We start from the raw sequence: 20,805 nt of genomic DNA, 5'->3' as shown, positions 1-20,805 counted from the left end.
AGCACAGTTTGCTTATTTCTTCTGCTGTTGAATGTTGACAATTAGTGCTTTTATGAACATTCATTGCATGTCCTTTGATGAACATATATCTGTGTTTCTAATTACTACATAGTGACAAAGGGATTTCCTCAGTCATAGATGCCTTCTCATTTTTTCTATACTAAGTTGACAATTAATGTGCACTCACTGCTTCAACTGTCACCTGCTACTGTGACTCTTAAATCTCTTTGATTCCGATTGCCCTGTTGAGATTCCACATGTCACCTGTCAGACACACAGACACACACTAATGGTTAGTGGATCCCGATCCAAACTCAAGTTTCTACCAAAAAAATGGAGTTTTTTCTAGTGTCACTTATGGTGGTAATGGAATATCATCAATCTTAATCATTAAAGTTGGAAACAGAATCATCTTCCTTTCTTTGATTATCTTGCATCCACCATAGTTCTAAAGCCTCTTGATTTCCTTGCCACGTTGTTGCTGTACTAGTTTAGGGGTACACACTCCCTTTAATTGCTTCTAATTGGTCTCTCAGCTCCCGGTCTGTCTTGTCTGTCATCCATCTACAGAATCGAAGTGTATCTTCCCAAAACGTTGATCCTGCCATATCCTTTTTCAGAACTCATGGACATGGATAGATTACCATTGATTATCGAATCATGTCAAAGTTTTATATGTTGGCTTTCAATGCTTTCAAATTTGACTTCAATATTAGCATTGTTTCCTATAAGAGTTTATGATAAATTGCTCGAAGGGCATCCTATGAACATTTCTTGTGATGGCTCCATATAATCACCATATGTTGAGAGTTTACTGTACCTTAGCACACATGTAATCCTTACAACAGTTTTGTGTGGTTGTGGTAATTATCTGTGCTATTACCTTCAATTTATAGTTGAGGAAATCAAAGCTCAGAGAATTTAAGGTATTGTCCAAGGTCATTCATCCCGAAACCTAATAAGTATGCACACGCTGGAAGTCATGAAACAATTTGTTGTTTGCATATTCATCACTCTTCTCATGGCCCCTGGACAGGGGGAGTGTTTCTCCCAGCTTCTCACCTCTGTAGTGTGCTTTTCTGCAGCTGCATCTGCTCCTGGCAGAGAGCTGTGGTTCTGAGTCCTGCAGTTCTGGGATGGGCCCCTCCTATGAATGTGCGTTCTTTCCCCTCACATTCTCTAAAGCTGGAACATCGTGACCTGAACTCTTGCAGCTATTGCCTGGGCAAGGGGACTGTAGTTGTAACACCAGTCTTGTTTGGTTCTACTCCCTCCTTCGCTTGCAGATTCTCCCCCCTTCCTTCCATCTCTTTTTCTCTTTTATCTTCCCCTCCCCCCCCCCCCCCCCCCCCCCCCCCGCTTAGCTTCTCCCTTTTCTTCCACTCCCTGCTTCTGTAAGGCTTACCCTTTTTAAAGTCAGTCTCCGGAGGTGAAATCTGTCCCTCTGATCACCTACCTCCCACGCTTCACTTTTCAGGTTAGAAAAACCCAGTGCAGTGTAATAAGCATCAAACAAGTAAATTAGGGCTGGGGTGGGGACATTATGTATACATTTGCTTTAGCAATATGAGATGATTCATGTTTGAATCACTCTGCATACATTTATTGGAGTTTAGTGATGAGGAAATTATGGGCCAAATTACACTGTTAACACAAACATGTATCATTATCTGTGTGTAGTAGGGTTAACCAAATAATGTACAAGAAAATAAAGTGATGCTGGTGAAGCTACCTCAGTAGTAATTTATAGCAGGGATTGCCAAACTATGACCAATTCAAGACAACAGTGATGATAGATGATTGTTCTATCCTCCCTGAAAATTTCAACGATTCTAGCTGTACAATAGGAGTTTTGCAGTTTCCCAACATTATATACCCACCAGACTTTGGAAAACTGACTAGTTAACTTTTTCTTTCAACTTTCATAACAGGTAGTAGATAACAGAAAACCTTTCATATAATAGGTACTCAAGATATTTGTTGACCTAAATTGGATATTCTTGAGGATGAATCCATCATGACTGGATGGGGTAATTCAATGTGATAACTCGGGAAATTTCTATGGAATTTCGGAGTACCTTGTAGGCTAAATCACCGCTGGGCTCTTTCTTTGTCATTAGGGGTCTGATGCCTCAGAAAAGCATTTGAATAGATAAAAAGGAACTAAAGATTAATGTCTCTTCTTTCAGTTGTGCTTTTCACGAGCAGTAGCAGCTCATGTGAGTTATTTAACCAGCAGATATGGTATTATGAAGGAAAAATTAAATACCAAAAGAAACACAGACCATGAACCACTGTCATTTGATGATCCAGAATGCAGTTAGACGCAAGTTATTTATGATTACCTTAAGGTTTATTATGCTTTAATATAACCCCCGGTAAACCTAGTTTATGTTCCATTTTACATTAACTCTATTGGAGAAACTACACCCTAGGTAAACATGTAAGGGATTTTTGTGTCTTTGCTTGTACTTTTAAATGATTTAGTCGTAAATTTTTAAATGTCATGGTTATACTCACACTATTACCACAGAACTCAATTAGACAATTATTGAGTGCATTTATTCATGAAATATATTATAAGAGTACTTGCTTTGGTCCCCAAATCCATTTTGGTACCTCATTTGTGTTCTGGTCTTTGGAACCTCCATATCCTGACAGTGTAGGGTGTGCCTCAGTTCTGAATTAAGAGTGTAGACTCTCCAGCCAGATTGCCTGAGTTCCCATCCTGTGCCATCTCTTTCTAGCTGAGTTTGGGCAGAGTACTTACACCTTCTCTGCCTCCAGGTTCTGAAATAATATTATGTGCCACAAAGGAGTATTACAAAGATTGTGAGTTAATATTGGGAAGGCGTACAGAGCCTGACACATACCAATATCTGAGTATGTGTTTGTGACATAAAATGGATAAATTATACCTCATTTACTGGGTTTCAAGAACTATGGAGTAGTAGGTCTTTGTTCAATTTCTTGTCATTATATTTTGCATTTGTTAGCATGTTGTAGGATCATTTCACAAGGAAGGTAATTTTTTCCTGTTTTACTACTTTTGAGAAGATATCCATCAGAGTCAGAGAGTAGCCATAATAAGATTTTTCTTTAGTTTGATAACCAAATGTTACTGTTATAAAAATGCTGTTACTAGAAGTTTTTGGCAGTAAACAAGGCAAAAAAAAGAACAACAACGGAAAAAAAACATAAAAGGCATACACATTGGGGAGGAAGAAATAAAATGATTTCTTGTTGCAGATGACGTGGCTGTATGACATGGATCATAGTTTTATATCCCACATGGTTCTTAACTTTTCTGACTTATTTCACTTAGGTAACAGATGATTTGACTTGGGTGGAGGGCACACACTGCAATGTGCAGATCATGTATCATAGAAATATACACTTGAAAGCTATATAATCTTGTTAACCAATGTCACCCCAATAAATTTAATAAAAATAAATAAATTTGTGGACCCCTAAAATGGATCATAAACCTGTATGTAAAATGTAAAGCTATAAAACATCTAGAAGAAAACATAGGAGAAAACTTTTGTGACTTTTGGTTAGGCAAAGTTTTTTTTAGATACCGTAGCTAAAGTACAATCCATCAAAGAAAAAAAATTGATAAAATGGGCTTAATTGAAGTTAGAAACTTCTCATTTTTTAAGGACATTGTTAACAGAATGAAAAGACAAGCCACAAACTGGGAAAATGTATTTACAAGTCACATACTGACCAAGGAAAAATATCTAGAAAATATAGAAACATACAAATCTCAACGATAAGAAAACTAACTCAACAATGAAAGAAAAAAAAGGACACAAGCTTTGAACGCTTTACCAAAGTAGATGGAAAAGTGAATTTTACTCTATGGAAATTAAAAATAAATTTAGAAAAGAATACAAACATTCAGAACAAATTACTCATCTGAGTCTGAAGTAGAAAAAAGCCAATCCTTTTCTCAGTTATCATTACTGTATTGCAGTATTTTAAAACTATGCCAATAAGCATTTTCAGTGTTCTGTGTAGCACTCAAAAAACAGACCTGTTATGCTTAGATGTTCAGATCTAAATAGCATTAAAAAAAAATAGATCTGTTCCTGCTTAATTTAAGTTCAGATCAATGACTATACCTTATTTTGCTTGTAGCATTTATTTTAAATGTCTAGTTTCTTTCTTAATCTGAAAGCCTTGTGCAGTGTTTTTATTTTATTGTAGCATCAAATTCCACGAGTCAGTTTTCTGCAAATAACCAGTCCCCACACCCCTTTTTGCCACTACTTTAACTTGGCTAGTGTTTTTCTTTGCATGTCTCTCATTTATTTTTCATCAGCTATTGTTTTATTTGGCTTCTTTCTACCCCATTTTACTCTGTATCTTGTTTCTAAAGCACTGTGACTGTGAATGGCTGGCTTCTGTGGGAGGAGAAAGCAGTGCGAGTGCTGGAGGCAGATGGGGCATGTGGGTGGGTCGCGATGACTCATTTTTTTAAGGTGTTGATTTTTGATGTAGAAATGCTGAGGACCCCTAAAGAAAATTCTTTATTTGTATTAAAGATCCTGCAAGTCACTTTTAACCTTGGAAAAAATCTTTTGAAGATCCTTTGACCTGTCCTTTTTCATAACCTTACTAAATCTTCTATGTCTTTCCTTTCCATTTTATTTGATATATTTCTCTTTCGCAGAATGTGAATTCTATATCACTTTCATTAGATAAGGCTGACTCTGCACCAAACAGCTTCTCAAGAGTCTGCATTATTTTTATGTGCTGCACTTTGGTTTTACATTCAGTTGCCTAGGTGTTCCGTGTTGTCCTTTTTATATTTTGATGGGTCCCTAGATTATAAAACTAATCAATGATCATAATAGAAACTCTGAAAAATATAGAAGGCATAAAGAAAAAAATTCATAATCCTATTACAGAGCTATTATTACAGTTTGCATTTTGGTGTATAACTTTCCAGACATTTTATATTCACGTACATATATACACATAGAGCATATATATTATAACGTATGCATTATATTTTAATATATATTCTACTCATTTTTTATGTATTCTAGCATTTTTACTTAACATAGCTTGAATTTACCCCCATTGCTAAATATTCTTATATAATAGTTTTTAATGGTTATATAATACGCCATAATATGCCATTCTTTGAATCTATTTAGCTATCTGACCATTTTCTTTTTGATTAATAGTTAAGCATTTTCCATTTCTATTGTAAAAAAGTACATCAGTGGAAACAATTACAAATAAATCTGCCACATTTATAGGAATTTTCTCAGGGTAAATTTTTAGGGATAGAGTCACTGAGTCAAAAAGTGTGCATAATCTTAAGGGGTTAAGTCTCCTAGAAAGTTTGCGCTTCTCACATCTTCATTTGGCATTTTGAAATATTTTTGGCCACTTGCTTATCAAAAATCTGGCACTTTATAGTTGGTGAAATGGGCATTTACTTATTTACCATTCTAGTTACAATTCTGTAAATTTACCTCCCTGTGTTTATTGCCTAATTTTATATTGTGAAATGGTTGTTTGTTTTAAATTGACCAGTAAGAGGTGGTTTATAAAGATATTGACCTTTCATCTATTACACATTGTACATATTTTTAAACAAATAGCATCATCTGTTAAGTTTGTCGTAGGTATGTTAACATTTTCATTTTAATTGTGAATGGGATCCATTTTACCATTATATTTTCCAAATGTTGAATATGATTATAAATGAAGCTTTTGGTTTTCAAAGTAAGTTTGCATCTTGACACCTTATGAAATTATATTATTACTTACAATAATTATTTAGTGGACTCTTGAGGTTTTTTGGTTGACAACATAACATCTGCAAGTAGTGATAATTGTGTATCTTATTTCATGGCATTATACCTCCTTACTTTGTGAAATCTTACTGCATTAATGAGGATTTGCAGAAAGTCTACTAGTAGTGGGAGGAGTTGATGACCTTGTCTTTTCCTGGTTTCCATGGGAATGCCTGTAAGCACAAAGTTGCCAATTCTTGCGAAATATATATTATTCATGTTAAACAAAGGCCCTTATATTTTTAGTTTGCAGTTATTTTTATGAGAAATGGATTTGAGTTTTAATTAAAGCACTTGGGGTATCTATGGAGATACTGATAATTTTTTCCATTCAGCCATCCTTGCATTCTCAAAATAAATTATAAACTAATGATTTAGTGTTCTTATAGTATAATGGTTGGTGCATTTTTTTCATTTTTCTTTCATGTTTTGTCTATGTATAAATGAATTTAAGACTTAACTTCATTTTTATGACTTTATTGTCAGTTTTTGGTATCAGGGTCATACTACCTTGGTATTCGGTATCTCTGAGCTTTGGGAGAATTTGTATCTGGTTATATTCTCCTTCTTAGTCATAATATTTTATACTTTTTCCACTTTTCTTGATTTATACTTGCTATGGACATGCTAGATATTAATTAATTAATTTTAAAATATAACTCTGGATTAATTCCCAATCTTAACTATTTTTAAAATTTCATTTTATAGTTATTACTTATTGCTGCTTCCCATGCATCTGCCTCTGCAACCTTAGTTAACTTGTTTTAGTGTTGAAATTTAACAGAGAGCATTAGCCCACTTCCCACCACTGCAGACTCTCTTTAGTTTCCAGTAATTATATGATCCCTTTCTTGTGTTAAAAAAATGCAGTTTAACTACTTTTTATAAAACCACTTCCAGTAGAACTGCAAATTCAAAAGTTAGTGGTAAATACAGAGGGAAAATCCCTATCATTTCTTCATTTCCTCTCTGAATACTAAGCTACTGAAACCAAAATATGCTTACAATGCGATAGTGAGGTGTCATCTTTTGGGGGCTTTGTTTTTTGTTTGCAGATATCGCCGTGGTGGAGATGAGTGACGCCTTTCGGCAGCCATCCTTGTTTTACCACCTTGGAGTGAGAGAAAGTTTCAGCACGGCCAACAACATCATCCTCTACTGTGATACTGACTCAGACTCTCAGCAGTCCCTGAAGGTACCTCATTTGTTTACTAAATAGTTACTTTAGACACCAGAATTTTAAGGGTACCTCTCTGTCATCCAAAAATATTTAAGTAGATTTTGTTTGTGAAAGGATGTTCTTGTGAGTCCGGTAATTGTGCAGCGGTTACTAGTTAAGTTGTAAGGTTAATCTGGAATTCAGTGTAGAAATTTGATGGTACACATGTAGGAAAAAAACGGAGCTCCAGTTAGAGTTACACCTGAGGAGACTGTTAACAGGAAGTCAGTACACACACCAGAGAAAGAAGAGATTGCAAAAGCATGGTCAGGCCTCCTGCTTGTCAGCAGGGGGTTTCATTGGGTACACCTGTCTCCAGCTAGAAATTCTCTGCTTCCTATTGAAACTACTCTAAGTTGAAATTCTCCGAGTGTCACCAGAAAACTGCCATCCTCTTTCAAGGGGATATGATTTCAATTAAGATGAGAAAGGGGAAATAAAAACTCAGTATATTCATCTATAAAATTCAGCATATTCTATGTCATTCTCTCCATTAGAGAAACTTAAATAATATGAGGGCATTTCCTCCATCCAGAAAGTTGCCTAAAATGCTTTTGCAAGGCCAAGTAATTTTACACTGTGATTCTTTGAAAAGCATCTAACAGTTCATTGAAACTCATGCTGAGTCTGACTTTATTCATTTCCTTTGTGAAACTTCTGGCTAGCTTTATGTGCGTTTTCTCATCTTTATCTTTCAGTTCCGAAATTAACAGCCTTGGGATGTGGAACGTAGAGTCACATTTCTAATGGCTTGGTAGTTGTTATATGAAGATCTCTAACCCCAAATCCACACAAAAGTTACTGACAGTATTTTGCTTATATCTCAGTACCTAAAGTTTGTATGACTTTCTCTGAAAAATCTGTATTTTCTTTTAGCAGATACATTTACTACATGCCAGGCGTTGTGCTGGGCATTGATAGGCTATCCCTTTCCAGAAGATTCTGGATAGTCCTGCGAGATTTTCTCCCACTCTGTCTAAATCTGCTTTTTACCTGGAGCAGTTCTTTAAGAACCCTCCAGATTTACTTCTTTAATTAATGCAACATTAAAGTTTGTGTCGGTGTATTCTGAATTAGACATGTTGACTTGCTACTGTTAGCAGTTGATGGAGTGAGATTATTTTAGTTTTTCTTTTTTATTCTAATATTCTGCTTTTTGCATTAAGTTTATCTTAAACAAGCAGTTTGTGTTGGGCATTTTTCACTCTGCATTATTTTTATCTCTCCCTATTGGTATATGGTGATTTAATTTTATGACCATTCTTTCCTAGGGAAATTTTTTTTAAGTGAATTAAAATTACATTTGAGAGAAAGAGATAAAACTAATCTTAGGGAAATTAAGAAAACAATCTCATACACAATTGCTTCAAAAAGAGTAAAATACCTAGGAATAAACTTAGCCAAAGATGTAAAAGACCTGTACATGGAAAATTATAAGACACTGAAGAAAGAAACTGAAGAAGATACAAGTAAATGGAAGCACATAACATGTTCATGGATAGGAAGAATTAACATCATTAAAATGTCCATACTACCCAAAGCAATCTGTAGATTCAAAACAATTCCTATCAAGATTCCAATGACATATTCACAGAAGTAGTACAAATATTTCAAAAATTTGCATGGAACCATAAAAGGCCCCGCATAACAACAGTGATCCTGAGAAAGAAGAACAAAGTTGGAGGAATCATACTACCTAATATCCAACTATACTACAAGGCCATAGTAATCCAAACAGCATGGTACTGTCATGAAAACAGACACTTAGATCAACAGAACATAATAGAGAGCCTAGAAATAAACCCACAACTTTATATAAATTAATATTTGATGGAAGAAGCAAGCACATACATTGGGCTAAAGATAGTTTATTCAATAAATGGTGATGGGAATATTGGACAGATAAGTGCAGAAACATGAAATTAGACCACCTATGTACACCACACACAAGAATAAATTAAAAATGGATCAAGGAATTAAATGTTAGACCCCAAACCATAAAAATCCTAGGAAAACATAGGCGGTAAAATCTTGGATATTGCTCATAGAATTTTTTTATCAGATACATCTCCCCAGGCAAGAGAAACAAAAGAAAAAATAAACAAATGAGACTGCATCAAATTAAAAAGGTTTCACACAACTAAGGAAAACAACAAATTGAAAAGACAACCCCACTGAGTAGGAGAAATAATCGCCAATGCATCTGATAAGGGGTTAATATCCAAAATTTGAAAAGTACTTACAAAACTCAACACCAAAAAAACGAACAACCCAATTAAAAAATGGGCAAAGGACCTGAATAGACACTTCTCAAAAGAGGACATACAGATGGCCAATAGACATATGAAAAGATGCTCAACATCACTCACTAATCATCAGAGAAATGCAAATTCAAACCACAATGAGATACCACCTCACACCTGTCAGAGTGGCCATCAGCAATAAATCAACAAACCACAAGTGCTGGTGAGGACGTGGAGAAAGGGGAACCCTTTTGTACTGTTGATGAGAATGCAGACTGGTGCAGCCACTGTGGAATGCAGTGTAAAGATACCTCAAAAAATTAAAAATGAATCTGCCTTTTGACCCAGTGATCCCATTTCTGGGAATATATCTGAAGGAACGCAAAACTCTAATTCAAAATAATATAAGCACTCCTATGTTCATTGCAGCATTATTTATAATCGCCAAGATACGGAAGCAGCCCAAGTGTCCATAAATAGATGAGTGGGTAAAACAATGAGACATTTACACAATGGAATTCTACTTGGCTGTAGAAAAGAAGAAAATTTTGCAACAGTATGGATGGACCTGGAGAACATTATGCTAAGTGAAATAAGCCAGTCGGAGAAAGACAAATACTATATGATTTCACTCATATGTAGAATCTAATGAACAAATTCAACTAACAAGCAAAACAGAGACAGACTCATAGATGAACAGCAGATGACAGCTAGTGAGGGGGGATAGGGGGTGGAGGGATTGAGCAAAAAAGAAAAAGAACTCATGGACATGGTCAGCAGTGTGGTGATTGCTGGGGGAGGAGGTATAAGGGGGCTAAATGGTAATGGAAAAAAACACAATGAAGATTAAACTTAAAAAAGTAAAATGAAATTTCTCTTTTTAGTCTAAAAAATAAATAAATAAAAAGCTAATCTTACTGGAAATTTGTATGAGACAACAAAACTGTTTTATTACATTGCTTTCAGCCAGCCTTTGAATAGAAGTGTTACTGCTACTTGAATAAAATAGTTCTTTAAAAAGACTACTCTATCTAAAATATACTTATTTATCTCATAAATAATAGTGCTTGTTATTGAGCACTTAGTATGGGCTAAGTAATAGGTTCCTTACCTGAATACATTTTCACATTAAATTCTTAAAACATCCCTGTTAGGTATATATTCTGTCACCATTTTATAGAATTTCAGACTGAGGCTCAAATTTAATCACTTGCCCAAGGCGATATAGCTACTAAAATTTGGGACCAGGTCTGCCTGGCTCTCAAGTCCATCCTCCTTAACCACTCAACTTCATTGCAGTTACTTCTAGTTAGAAGGATATCAAACATTCCTGCTAAGTGTGTGTTTATTTCAAAAAGCCCAGCAAGTGTTCCTTCTGAGTTCCTTGCAACGGCCATTTTTCTTTTCTCTCTCTCCTTCCATTAGCTTAAGCTTTTTGCTGTTTTCTTATTTAGCTTGTTCCTAGCCCAAGTAGGTGTCCAATTGCAGAGGACAAGGGTCTTTAGGATAGAAAAATATTTTTTTCAGTCTAAAAATTTCCTCTGGGCCCTAGAAATTCCTCCAATCCTCGGCTGATAAAAGTCTCTCTGTGTGTGTTTAATTTTAATTGTTTCTGTTGCAGTTTCTTATAGGTATAACTGTTATCCCTTCCATCCACAAATAAAAAGGAAAGCTACTGTGAAAAAAGGCAGAACAAGAGATATTTATAAATAACAGATTGTGTATGGGTTCGCCAAATAAAATAAAAAGTGAAACATATCCATTTTCACAGAGCAAAGGCAGAATGAGAATGCTATTCTTGTCATATACCTAGCTTCCCTTGGGTTGATTCTTCGGACATGCAGAAAGTACAGCTGTACCAGTTATGTTGTCATCTAATGCTCTTTGTTGAAGAGAGCAGTTTCTCTTTGGCAGCAAATTCTCAGGAAGAAATCATTGGGAAAAATGTGTTTTTAAGTTGAAGCTTCTGAAAAGTAATTGATGGGAACCATAAAAGTACTTAAAATTTATATCTGAGTTTATATGAAAAGATAATTTAGGCTGTCATCATACGTCACTGAATGACAGGAAATGGTCTGAGAAATGTGTTGTTAGGCGATACCACTGTTGTATGAACACGTTACTGTATCGAATACTGTAGGCAGTTGTTAACACAATGGTATTTGTATAACTAAACATTGAAACATAGAAAAGATACAGTGAAAACGTGATACAAAGGCTAAAAAATGGTACACTTGTGTAGGGCACTTACCGTGAATGGAGCTCGCAGATCTGGAAGTTGCTCTGGGTGAGTGAGTGAGTGGTGGGAGAATGTGAAGGCTAGGACATTACTGCACACCACTGTAGACTTTATAAACACTGTACACTTAGGCTATGCTGAATTTATTTTAAAAGTCTTTCTTCATTAATAAATTAATTTTAGTTTACTGTAAATTTTACTTTATGAACTTCAAAAATTTTTTGCACTTTTCAACTCTTGAAATAACACAGCTTAAACACACAGTGTACAACTGTACAAAAATATTTCCTTTATATTCCTATTTTATAAGCTCTTTTCTACTTAAAAAATATAAACTTCTGAAAGTATTTTGTGAAAAACTAAGACACAGGCACACACATTAGTCTAGAGCTTCACAGGGTCAGGACCATCAGTATCGTTGTCCCACCTCCACATCTTGTCTGACTGGAAGGTCTTCAGGGGTAACGACAGGTGTGGCGCTGTCATCTATGATAACAACGCCTTCTTCGGGAACACCTCCTCAAGGACCTGCCTGAGGCTCTCCTCGAGGAGGTGTATCTCCTTACCTTATAAGCAGAAAATGCACCATGAACGTTTCTGTTAATGAAAACCTCTCGGTGTTTGTATTTGCAGACTTTTAAGGATCCCCGTTGGGGTCTGCATAAGCTTTTGCTAAACCCTTCACTGAATTTCCTTGGGTTTTCTTCTTTGTTTTTTTCTCCTTCAGTTTTCTTTTTTTTTTGCCTCGTGTTCAGCTCTGTGTTCCTGATACAACATTCATTAGTCAGTCTCTCAGGCACTACCTCTAGGAGCTTCTCAATGTCATCTTCATCCACACTCAGGTTAAAGTTGTTTGCCATTTCAATCACAGCCCTTTTGATTTTTGCAACCTTTGTGCAGCATTATGATGGCGGTGATATCACTAGGCGATACGAATTTTTCAGCTCCATTATAATCTTACGGAACCTCTGTCATATCTACAGTCCATAATGGACCAAAACGCTGTTCTGCAGTGCGTGGCAATAATCAAGTCACATACTTGCAGTAACATTTGTATCCATTTTAAATCACAAGTACTGTTTTATTGTAGTAAGAATAAAATATTTACTGTTTTTTCAAAAAAATTATAATTGCACTTCAAGAAAGGGAAGTTGATTTTCCAGTTTTTCCTTAACATTGTAATAACACAGTTGTCACAATTTTCTTTAAATAAGTATCATGAGACCTTCTTATGTTCCTATGGATGAGACTACGCTAAGATTTACATTTCCTTAAACATAAGCAATTGCTGTAACAATTGTTTTCTGATTTATTTCATGCATAGTGGAAATTATCAGACCTTCACTTGGAAATCTGGAGACTGCTGGCCAGTGAGCTATGGGGCAGATATACGAAATGCATCTGACATCAGAAAGGCCTTGGGAGAAATGAATAATTATGTAAAACGAAGAAGTTATTTTAATGAACCATTTCTTCTATCATCAGTAATTCCTTTATAACAATAGCTCTCAGCCCTAATTCTTGTGATTCTTCCCCCTTTTGCTCCCTCTCTTTCTTCTAGGCCACTCTCCATTCACTATAAACAATGCTGCTTCTATTAAAAAAGCAAAACAAAACAAGTTAATACCACTGCACACCATCAGATAGTCAACAGTTAAAAGCCCTTATAACACAAATGGCAAGGCTGTGGGGAGTGAGAACCTTACACACTACTGGTGGGACACTACCATACACTGGTACTACCTGTTGAAGAGCAGTTTGGCAATATCTGGTAATGTCAAATCAGCCTATCACCAAGGCTCAGCAATTCTGTCTCTAGGTATATACTGTAAAAGGGTCTCTGGCATGCACAAGGAGATATAATCAAGAATGTTTGTGCTCATATGGTTTGTAATAACCCATCTCCCGAAAGGATTGGTAAATATCAACTGGAGAATGAGTAAATACCTTTGGGTATAGTCATTCAATGGAATGTTACAGAGCACTTAAAATGAGTTATGTGTCACTATCAATATATATCAGAAACAATGTTGAGGGAAAAACATTATAGAAGTATGTATACAGTATGATATTATTTATACAAAATATAATCACTTACAAGACAAAGGTTTTATACACATCTGTGTTATAAAAGGATAGAGGTATGCATGGGAGAGCACTGGCCCGGTGGCTTAGTTGGTTACAGCGTTGTCCTGATTCACCAAGGTTTGTGGGTTCAGTCCCTGGTCAGGGCACATACAGAAAGCAACCAATGAATGCATAAATAAGTGGAACAACAAATTGATGTTTCTCTCTCTCGCTCTTCTCTTCCTTCCTCTCTCTCTCTCAAATCAATTTTAAAAACTTAAAAATAAAAGAATTGTGCATGGGAGTTCTGAACAACAAATTCACTATAGTTTTCTCTTTAAGGGACATTTGTGGAATAGATTGGGAAGGGAAGACAAGAGTCTTCAGTTATGTCTGTAATACTCTATTTCTCAGTTTGGGTGGCATATACTCATACATGGGGGGGTGATGATTTTTATACTTTGGATATACTTGAAATAGTTCATAATATTTTTTTAAAAGAAAAAGGTTGCCCTAGTCTGTCATTTTCTGTACCTTTCAGGATTTACATATGCTTTGGGCATTTGAATTCCAAAATATTTTTTAGTTTCTTTTCTCTAATGTTCTAGCTGTGATTATAAAACCTGGATGTATTTGGATCTTTCTGCACTAAGATAGTCTTTATTCCCATTTTCTCCATTACAGAATAAATGTTTTTCTAGAGATTTATGTGCATATCAGTGACACAGTTTGTGTTGAAACATAATGATCATGTGAGATTATTCTTTGTTGAGGAAATTTATTTTTATTTTTCTCTTTAATCATTGCTTGAAACGTTACTTTACAGATGAATTTTCCAGAAATCTATCAACATGCTTCCTCCTTCACTGTCTCACTGAATATAGTACATACATATATGATAGCTGAAACTCCTTCTCAGTGCATCTGGTATTTTTTGATTGGGATCTGACTAACATGAAATTTTAGGTGCACAAACCAAAATTTTTTAATTAGCCATTTAAAAATCAATTTTTTAACAGTATAGTGGTTTTTCAAAAAATGAAAAATAGAATCACCAAACGATTTAGCAATTCCACTATATATTGAATATGTATATGTACCCAAAATAATTGAAAGCAGGATCTCAAAGAGGTGTTTTGTACACACGTGTTCACAGCAGTATTATTCACGATAGCCAGAACAGTCTGAATGTCCATCATGGCTGACTGGATAAACAAAAAGTGGCATATACACACAATGGAATACTGTTCAGCCCTAAAAAGGAAGGAAGCTCTGATACATGCAACAACATAAATGAGCCATAGTTGTGCATTCAGATAGTTCCTGGTACATAGTCCCATGCATGATCTTTTATCTGCAGGTACAGAGTGACCCAATATTCTTGAGAGTTTATGGACGGTGAGTCTGTTTTTCTGGTACTCATTCACATCCACTTCAAGTAAATGGTTATAATGTCCAGTATTGTAAATTTTGATGATTTTACTAGTTTCTAGTAAATTGGTGAGGACGTCATGGTAATTTTTATAATCAATACCTTGAACTTAAATTGAATTGTTACCTGTGTTCAGTGAATCTACTCAGATTCCAGAGTGTTCTTAAACCCATAAATACGTTTTTGATCTTACACCACTACTTTTGTTGCTTATTTTTACCTTCCTTACCAAGGTAAATAACTAAGATGAATTTAGTTTTAGATTGAATGTATATGAAATTAAAATTTTATATATTTTTAAGGTTTCTTTTAGTTTGACAATTAATTTTTACTGCATTCTTTTCAATACTTGAAAATAACACCTAACTTGGTCAGTGGTACAAAGTGTATGGCAAATATTAGGAGAGAAATTAATTTGAAAATATGATCCTATACAGTAGTCTTACAATTTGTAATCAGAAACATTGGCCTTGTCCCTTTTAACATTGCCGCCCGTGGACATTCCTGCAAGCGTCTTGCTCACTTGTAACTCACCATTGATTGGCAAGCCGTGGCACTATGTACTCTCTCCACCCTGTTCAACACAGCCGTCACACACGCTTCCTCTCATTCTTTCATGGAAAGACTTTTCCTTTCTGTTGAGAGAAAAAACAAACTTGGTCTTTAATTTTACTTGTTTTAGAAATGATTCAGCCTTTGTCTTAGCTGTTTGACATTCCATGTCAAATTGCGCAAAGAGGTAATTTTGGAGAGGAGCTGATAGGCCATGCATGCGAACACTGCTGTATCAAGATTTTCTCTGACTAAAAAGCTTCTGTGCACCTAGAGAAAGCAGCATTAAAATGAAAAGAGAACCAGCAGTATGGGAAAACATTTGCAAATGATACCTTGGACAAGGGTTTGATCTCCAAAATATATAAAGAACTCACATGACTCCACTCCAGGAAGACAAAAAACCCAATTAAAAAATGGACAAAGGACCTGAACAGACTCTTCTCCAAGGAGGACATACAGAGGGCCCAGAGACATATGAAAGGATGCTCAGCATCACTAACCATCCGAGAGATGCAAATTAAAACCACAAGGAGATACCACTTCACACCAGTCAGAATGGCCATCATAACCAAATCAACAAACAACAAGTGCTGGTGAGGATGTAGAGAAAAAGGAACCCTAGTGCACTGTTGGTGGGAATGCAGACTGGTGCAGCTGCTGTGGAAAACAGTATGGAAATTCCTCAGAAAACTAAAAATGGAACTGCCCTTTGACTCTGCAGTTTCACTGCTGGGATTATACCCTAAGAATCCTGAAACAGCAATTCAAAAGAACCTATGCACCCCAATGTTCATAGCAGCACAGTTTATGATAGCCAAGTGCTAGAAGCAACCTAAGTGCCCATCAGTAAATGAGTGGATCAAAAAATGGTGGTACACTTACACAATAGAATACTATGCAGCAGAAAGAAGGAACTCCTAACCTTTGCAACAGCATGGATGGAACTGGAGAGCATTATGCTAACTGAAGTAAGCCAGGTGGTGAAAGACAAATACCATACAGTCTCACCTATAAGTGGAGCCTAATCAACAAAACAAACAAGCAAGCAAAATAGAACCAGAGACATTGAAATAAAGAACAAACTGACAGTAACCAGAGAGGAGGGGGGAGAAGGATAATAGGGGAGGGGCCATCAAGGAACCTGTATAAGGGACATATGGACAAAGCCAAAGGAGTAGGTTCGAGGGTAAGAGGTGGGGATTTGCGGGGGGGGGGGGCATGGCAGGATGAAAATGGAGACAACTGTACTTGTACAACAATAAAAAATAAATGAAGAAAAATTACACCTATTCTTTTGTAAAAAAAAAAATTTCTCTGATCATCTTGAATTGACAAGCTAGATTTATTTAGAGTTGATTTCCCTGTTGTAGAATCTATCCCTGAGGTTTTGTAATGGGCTTGAGACTGGAGAATCCAGTTTTCTTTTATGCCAATTAACAATCCTACATCTTCTAAGAAATTATTACTGGATGAGGTATCCCCTTGTTTTCCTAGTTGCTCTTTTACCCTCCCCACCCCCAGCTCACTGGTTGTAGCATCTTATTACCATTTGTCTAAGGGAAAGGGAACTCTTTGCTACACTATAAATGGAAGATGTCATCATATTACTGGGTTAGCACCAGGTAATTTTTTCATGTGTAGAGACTTGCATGAGTTTGAACACCTTAAAGAGCAAGAAGGAATACCTCTGCACACAGAAAGTGTGAGTCCAAAAGCCTCCTGACTCCCACCCAAAGGAGACAAGATTCGTGAAATTCTGTTCCCTTTCATTCACTGTAAGTAAATGACTCTGTGGAAGTTGATCTTGGTGCCACTCCAACCCATCAGCCTATTTGGGTCCTTTTAGAGTGCATCCTTGAAATTGTTACTGAAATTTACGTGTAAAATGTAATTTACTGTGCAGAAATTCATTATACCTATAACTTTTCAACAACACAGGTTTGGGTTTTTTTTAAAGAAATACCTGTACTTGAATAATACGGTCCAATTAGGCATTGCTAAAACAAACAGCTTGTGTCAAACAAGAGCAAGTTAATTACAATTATAGCAATGCATTGTAAGGAAAAGTTTGTGGTAAGGAGCTATTTCAAATGCTGTGTGTAAAATGTCATTCATCAGCATCCCAGCCCAGTTTAAAGACGTGTCTACTTACAGCAGAGTTCTCCCACCAAGATATATTTATTTTAAAATGAAACAAAATTAAGGGGGAAGAAGAGAAGCGAGTCTAGAATTTCTTTAGGATTGCTTTCCAGCTTTGGTGTAATTTAACTTGACTTTAGGCACAGGTTATTTTAATCGATAGTTGTTCATACCAAAACAAGAATGTGTTTTTACCCCCGATCACAAAATAACACAGGTACAGAATGTCTCTAGATCTGGAAATACAGCAATTGAGTTGCGGTCGTTTGCTTTGACAGTATTAATACTCATTTGGTATATGGCTTTAAAATGCTTGAAGTACTTTATAAACCTGTTTCATTTGATCTTTAAAAACAATCCAATGAGATAGGAAAGTTAGGTGCTTACTATATAGACCGGACAGATAGAAGATACTGTCTGTACAGGTGAGAAATAAACCCAGAGAGATGGAGTGACTTGGGCACACCCAGGTAGTAAGTGTCAGAGCAGGGCAGGCCGCGTGTTCTTGGATTTATCATCTGGTACATCCTCATCTAAGTCTGTCTGTAAAATTCATATGTCATGTAAAAACGTGATTTTCTAGGTATTTGTTAGATTGAGTTGTGTTTTTAACCTTCATCTTTTATAGAAGCATAACATGTCAACATGTATGTAATTAGTTTCCTAACATAAAAGGTGGACTAGTTTTGGGACACCTGTGTGGGAGTCCTCTTCCTAAGCCTGCTCAGCTTTATTGTAGCACTCAGCTCAGCTTTATTGTGGGGAATGGTAAAGATGAGTCCCATCTTCTCAGTGAGGCAGAGGGTGTTCACAACAGCCAATCTGATATTTCCCTGTCCAGCTTTGAAGCATTGAAAGTATGTAAGAGGATTGAGCTGGAGAGCATAAGAAATCTCTCCGTTTCCCCCAACTTCAGTGGAAAACTGGCCAGGCTCCACAGGGACAGAAAGAAGGATCAGAAGGGAAGACCCAGAAGGTCACCGGCTGGGGGGCCGTGTCCTTTTCCTGGCCAAAAACTCCCAGATCCTTTCTTTTCTCTCCGGAACTGAGATCCTGGTTGCTTTTTCTGCGTCTCCCACCCTGAGTGGATTTGACTTCGTAACCCCACACCAGCTGTTCCCACTTCCTTCCCTTGGCTGTAATTACCCAAATTTTAGGCACAAACACTTTGCAATTTTGGAGATACTCCATTTACTTATCCTTAAAATGACCTTTTAAAAGTAATATTGTCTCAAATAGCTATCAAAAGTTGTTTTCATCTTCCCTTGGAATAAGACCTAGACCAGACTGTCTCTGTCTTGCTTCTCTATTTAGTTAACAAAGGGTACTGGAAAATTGAAAAAGCATTTTTTGATTATTTCTGGTGCAGCCTAGGAGTGCACTGACTGGAAGCCCCCTAAAGATTTCGGACAATTGTGAAGTTGTAGTGGGGTAATGCATCCCCAGAAACATTCACCGGTAAGGAACTGAGGTTTATGTTTGTGTTGAATTTACATTTCTAGGCCCCCAGATGAAACACTTCCATGAAGTGATGTGGAATATAGCAGTTGGGTCTCAGATTTATTCCCCTTCCTCCCCTTATTTCTTTTAATGAGTTTAGTACAAATTAAACTGTTTCACCTCAGTGAGTGGATACCCTTTGAGGTCTTGTTTGCTAATAAGAATTCAGTAGATTCTTATACGGATGGTTTTAATACAGCTTCATGATTGTTATAAGGCAGACATTACCTAAAACGAAGGCAAAGAGGTCATGTAAGAGGGTTGTTACCCCGATGGGCAGGTCTTCAGGAAGACATACCATATTGGCTCTCAGCCACGAGCAGCTGTGGTCATGTTCTGTGGTGCCAAGCGGAGCCTTCAGCTCCCTCCAACCACAACTCCTCTCACTTCCACTTGCATTCCTATGCCTGGTGCACCAAAAAAGAGATGATGGTAGAGTAGCTCCTGTACAGGGTGTGGGGGCATCTCTCCTTCCAGTGCCACAAGGACAGTACTGACTGTGATGGGCCTTTAGCCAGAAGCAAGTGGTAGAAGGTAGAGTTGGAGGAAACCAGCGGTCACTCAACCCAAGTCTTCATATGTTACGTTACAGAGAGGTGAAATGGCACCGGGATAGTCAGGAGAAGAGCCAGAACTTACACACCTCTTATTCATTCTTTAACTTACTCATTTATTATGCTTTCATTGAGTACCTGCTTTGTGCCATTGAATTTGCTGGACCATTAGTAGAGTACAAATATGAACAAAACATGGCCCTGGCATCCAAGGTGGCTCAGGCTGCAGGATGGGACAATCATGTGAAGAAATGTTTGCAGTTCGTACATGCAGTGCTGTCATAGAGGGGTGTGCGAGGGTGGTGACAGCAGAAATAAGGACATCATCTACATCTGTTGGAAAGTAGGTGGCACTGAAGACAGTCGGGGCTAGCTGCACAGAGCAGGGTTCTCATGCTATGCTCAGAGGATGCTTTGTGGCCCAGGATGAACAGGAGGACTTCTCCTTGTTACTTAGAGGTAGGAAAGCATCTTCCTCAAGCAGTGTCAGGAAGGGTGTGGTTTACTACTCTGGAGAGATGCATCATAAATCAAATGGAAAATTCTCTATACTGAGTTCCTGGCTTTGTGGATTATCCAACACTTTTCTATTTATTTTATAGTAGTCATTTTCTCATAAACCTGTGTGTATGTGCGTGTGTATGTGCTTGTGCCCATGCAATAGCTACTTGTGAAACACCTGTGGGAAAATCACTTTCGACCTTCCCCCACGACATCTCTCATCTGTCTTTTGATTTCCCTTCCCTGGGCACCACCATTGCCCAAGCCCTGGACTTTTGCAATAGCTACCTAAATGCATTTCCCCTCCAATACTAAATAAAACCATCTAATTACAATTTTTTAAACTTTAGCAAGGTTTCCCATCTATTTATTTGTCTTTCTTGGGTAATATGTTCACCTGATCCAAAAATTTAAAAGTGAAAAAGAATGTGTAGTATAGTAGAAAGTCACTGTTCTTGTTCCCCAGCCAGCCAGCTCCCCTCTTCATTGGAAACCTCTGTTGATAGGTTCTTGTGTATCCTTCCAGAGAGCTTTTGTGAA

At 36.8% G+C, this 20,805-nt stretch overlaps 1 protein-coding gene across 2 annotated transcripts in view; it reads left to right on the top strand.

Annotated features, from left to right (window-relative positions):
- MAP3K5 (mitogen-activated protein kinase kinase kinase 5) overlaps nt 1-20,805 on the top strand; it is a 176,890-nt gene that overhangs the window by 42,679 nt on the left and 113,406 nt on the right. For both annotated transcript variants that reach the window (XM_024551895.3, XM_053914076.1), the window contains exon 2: nt 6,872-7,011. In XM_024551895.3, the coding sequence (XP_024407663.2) occupies nt 6,872-7,011 (140 nt within the window). The remainder of the gene's footprint in view (nt 1-6,871; nt 7,012-20,805) is intronic.

This window comes from Desmodus rotundus, chromosome 11 (genome assembly GCF_022682495.2).
Source record: "Desmodus rotundus isolate HL8 chromosome 11, HLdesRot8A.1, whole genome shotgun sequence".
In the NCBI taxonomy this organism is placed as follows: Eukaryota; Metazoa; Chordata; class Mammalia; order Chiroptera; family Phyllostomidae; genus Desmodus; species Desmodus rotundus.
The sequence above is the reverse complement of the archived record's forward strand: the minus strand, read 5'-3'. Positions and strand labels throughout refer to the sequence as shown.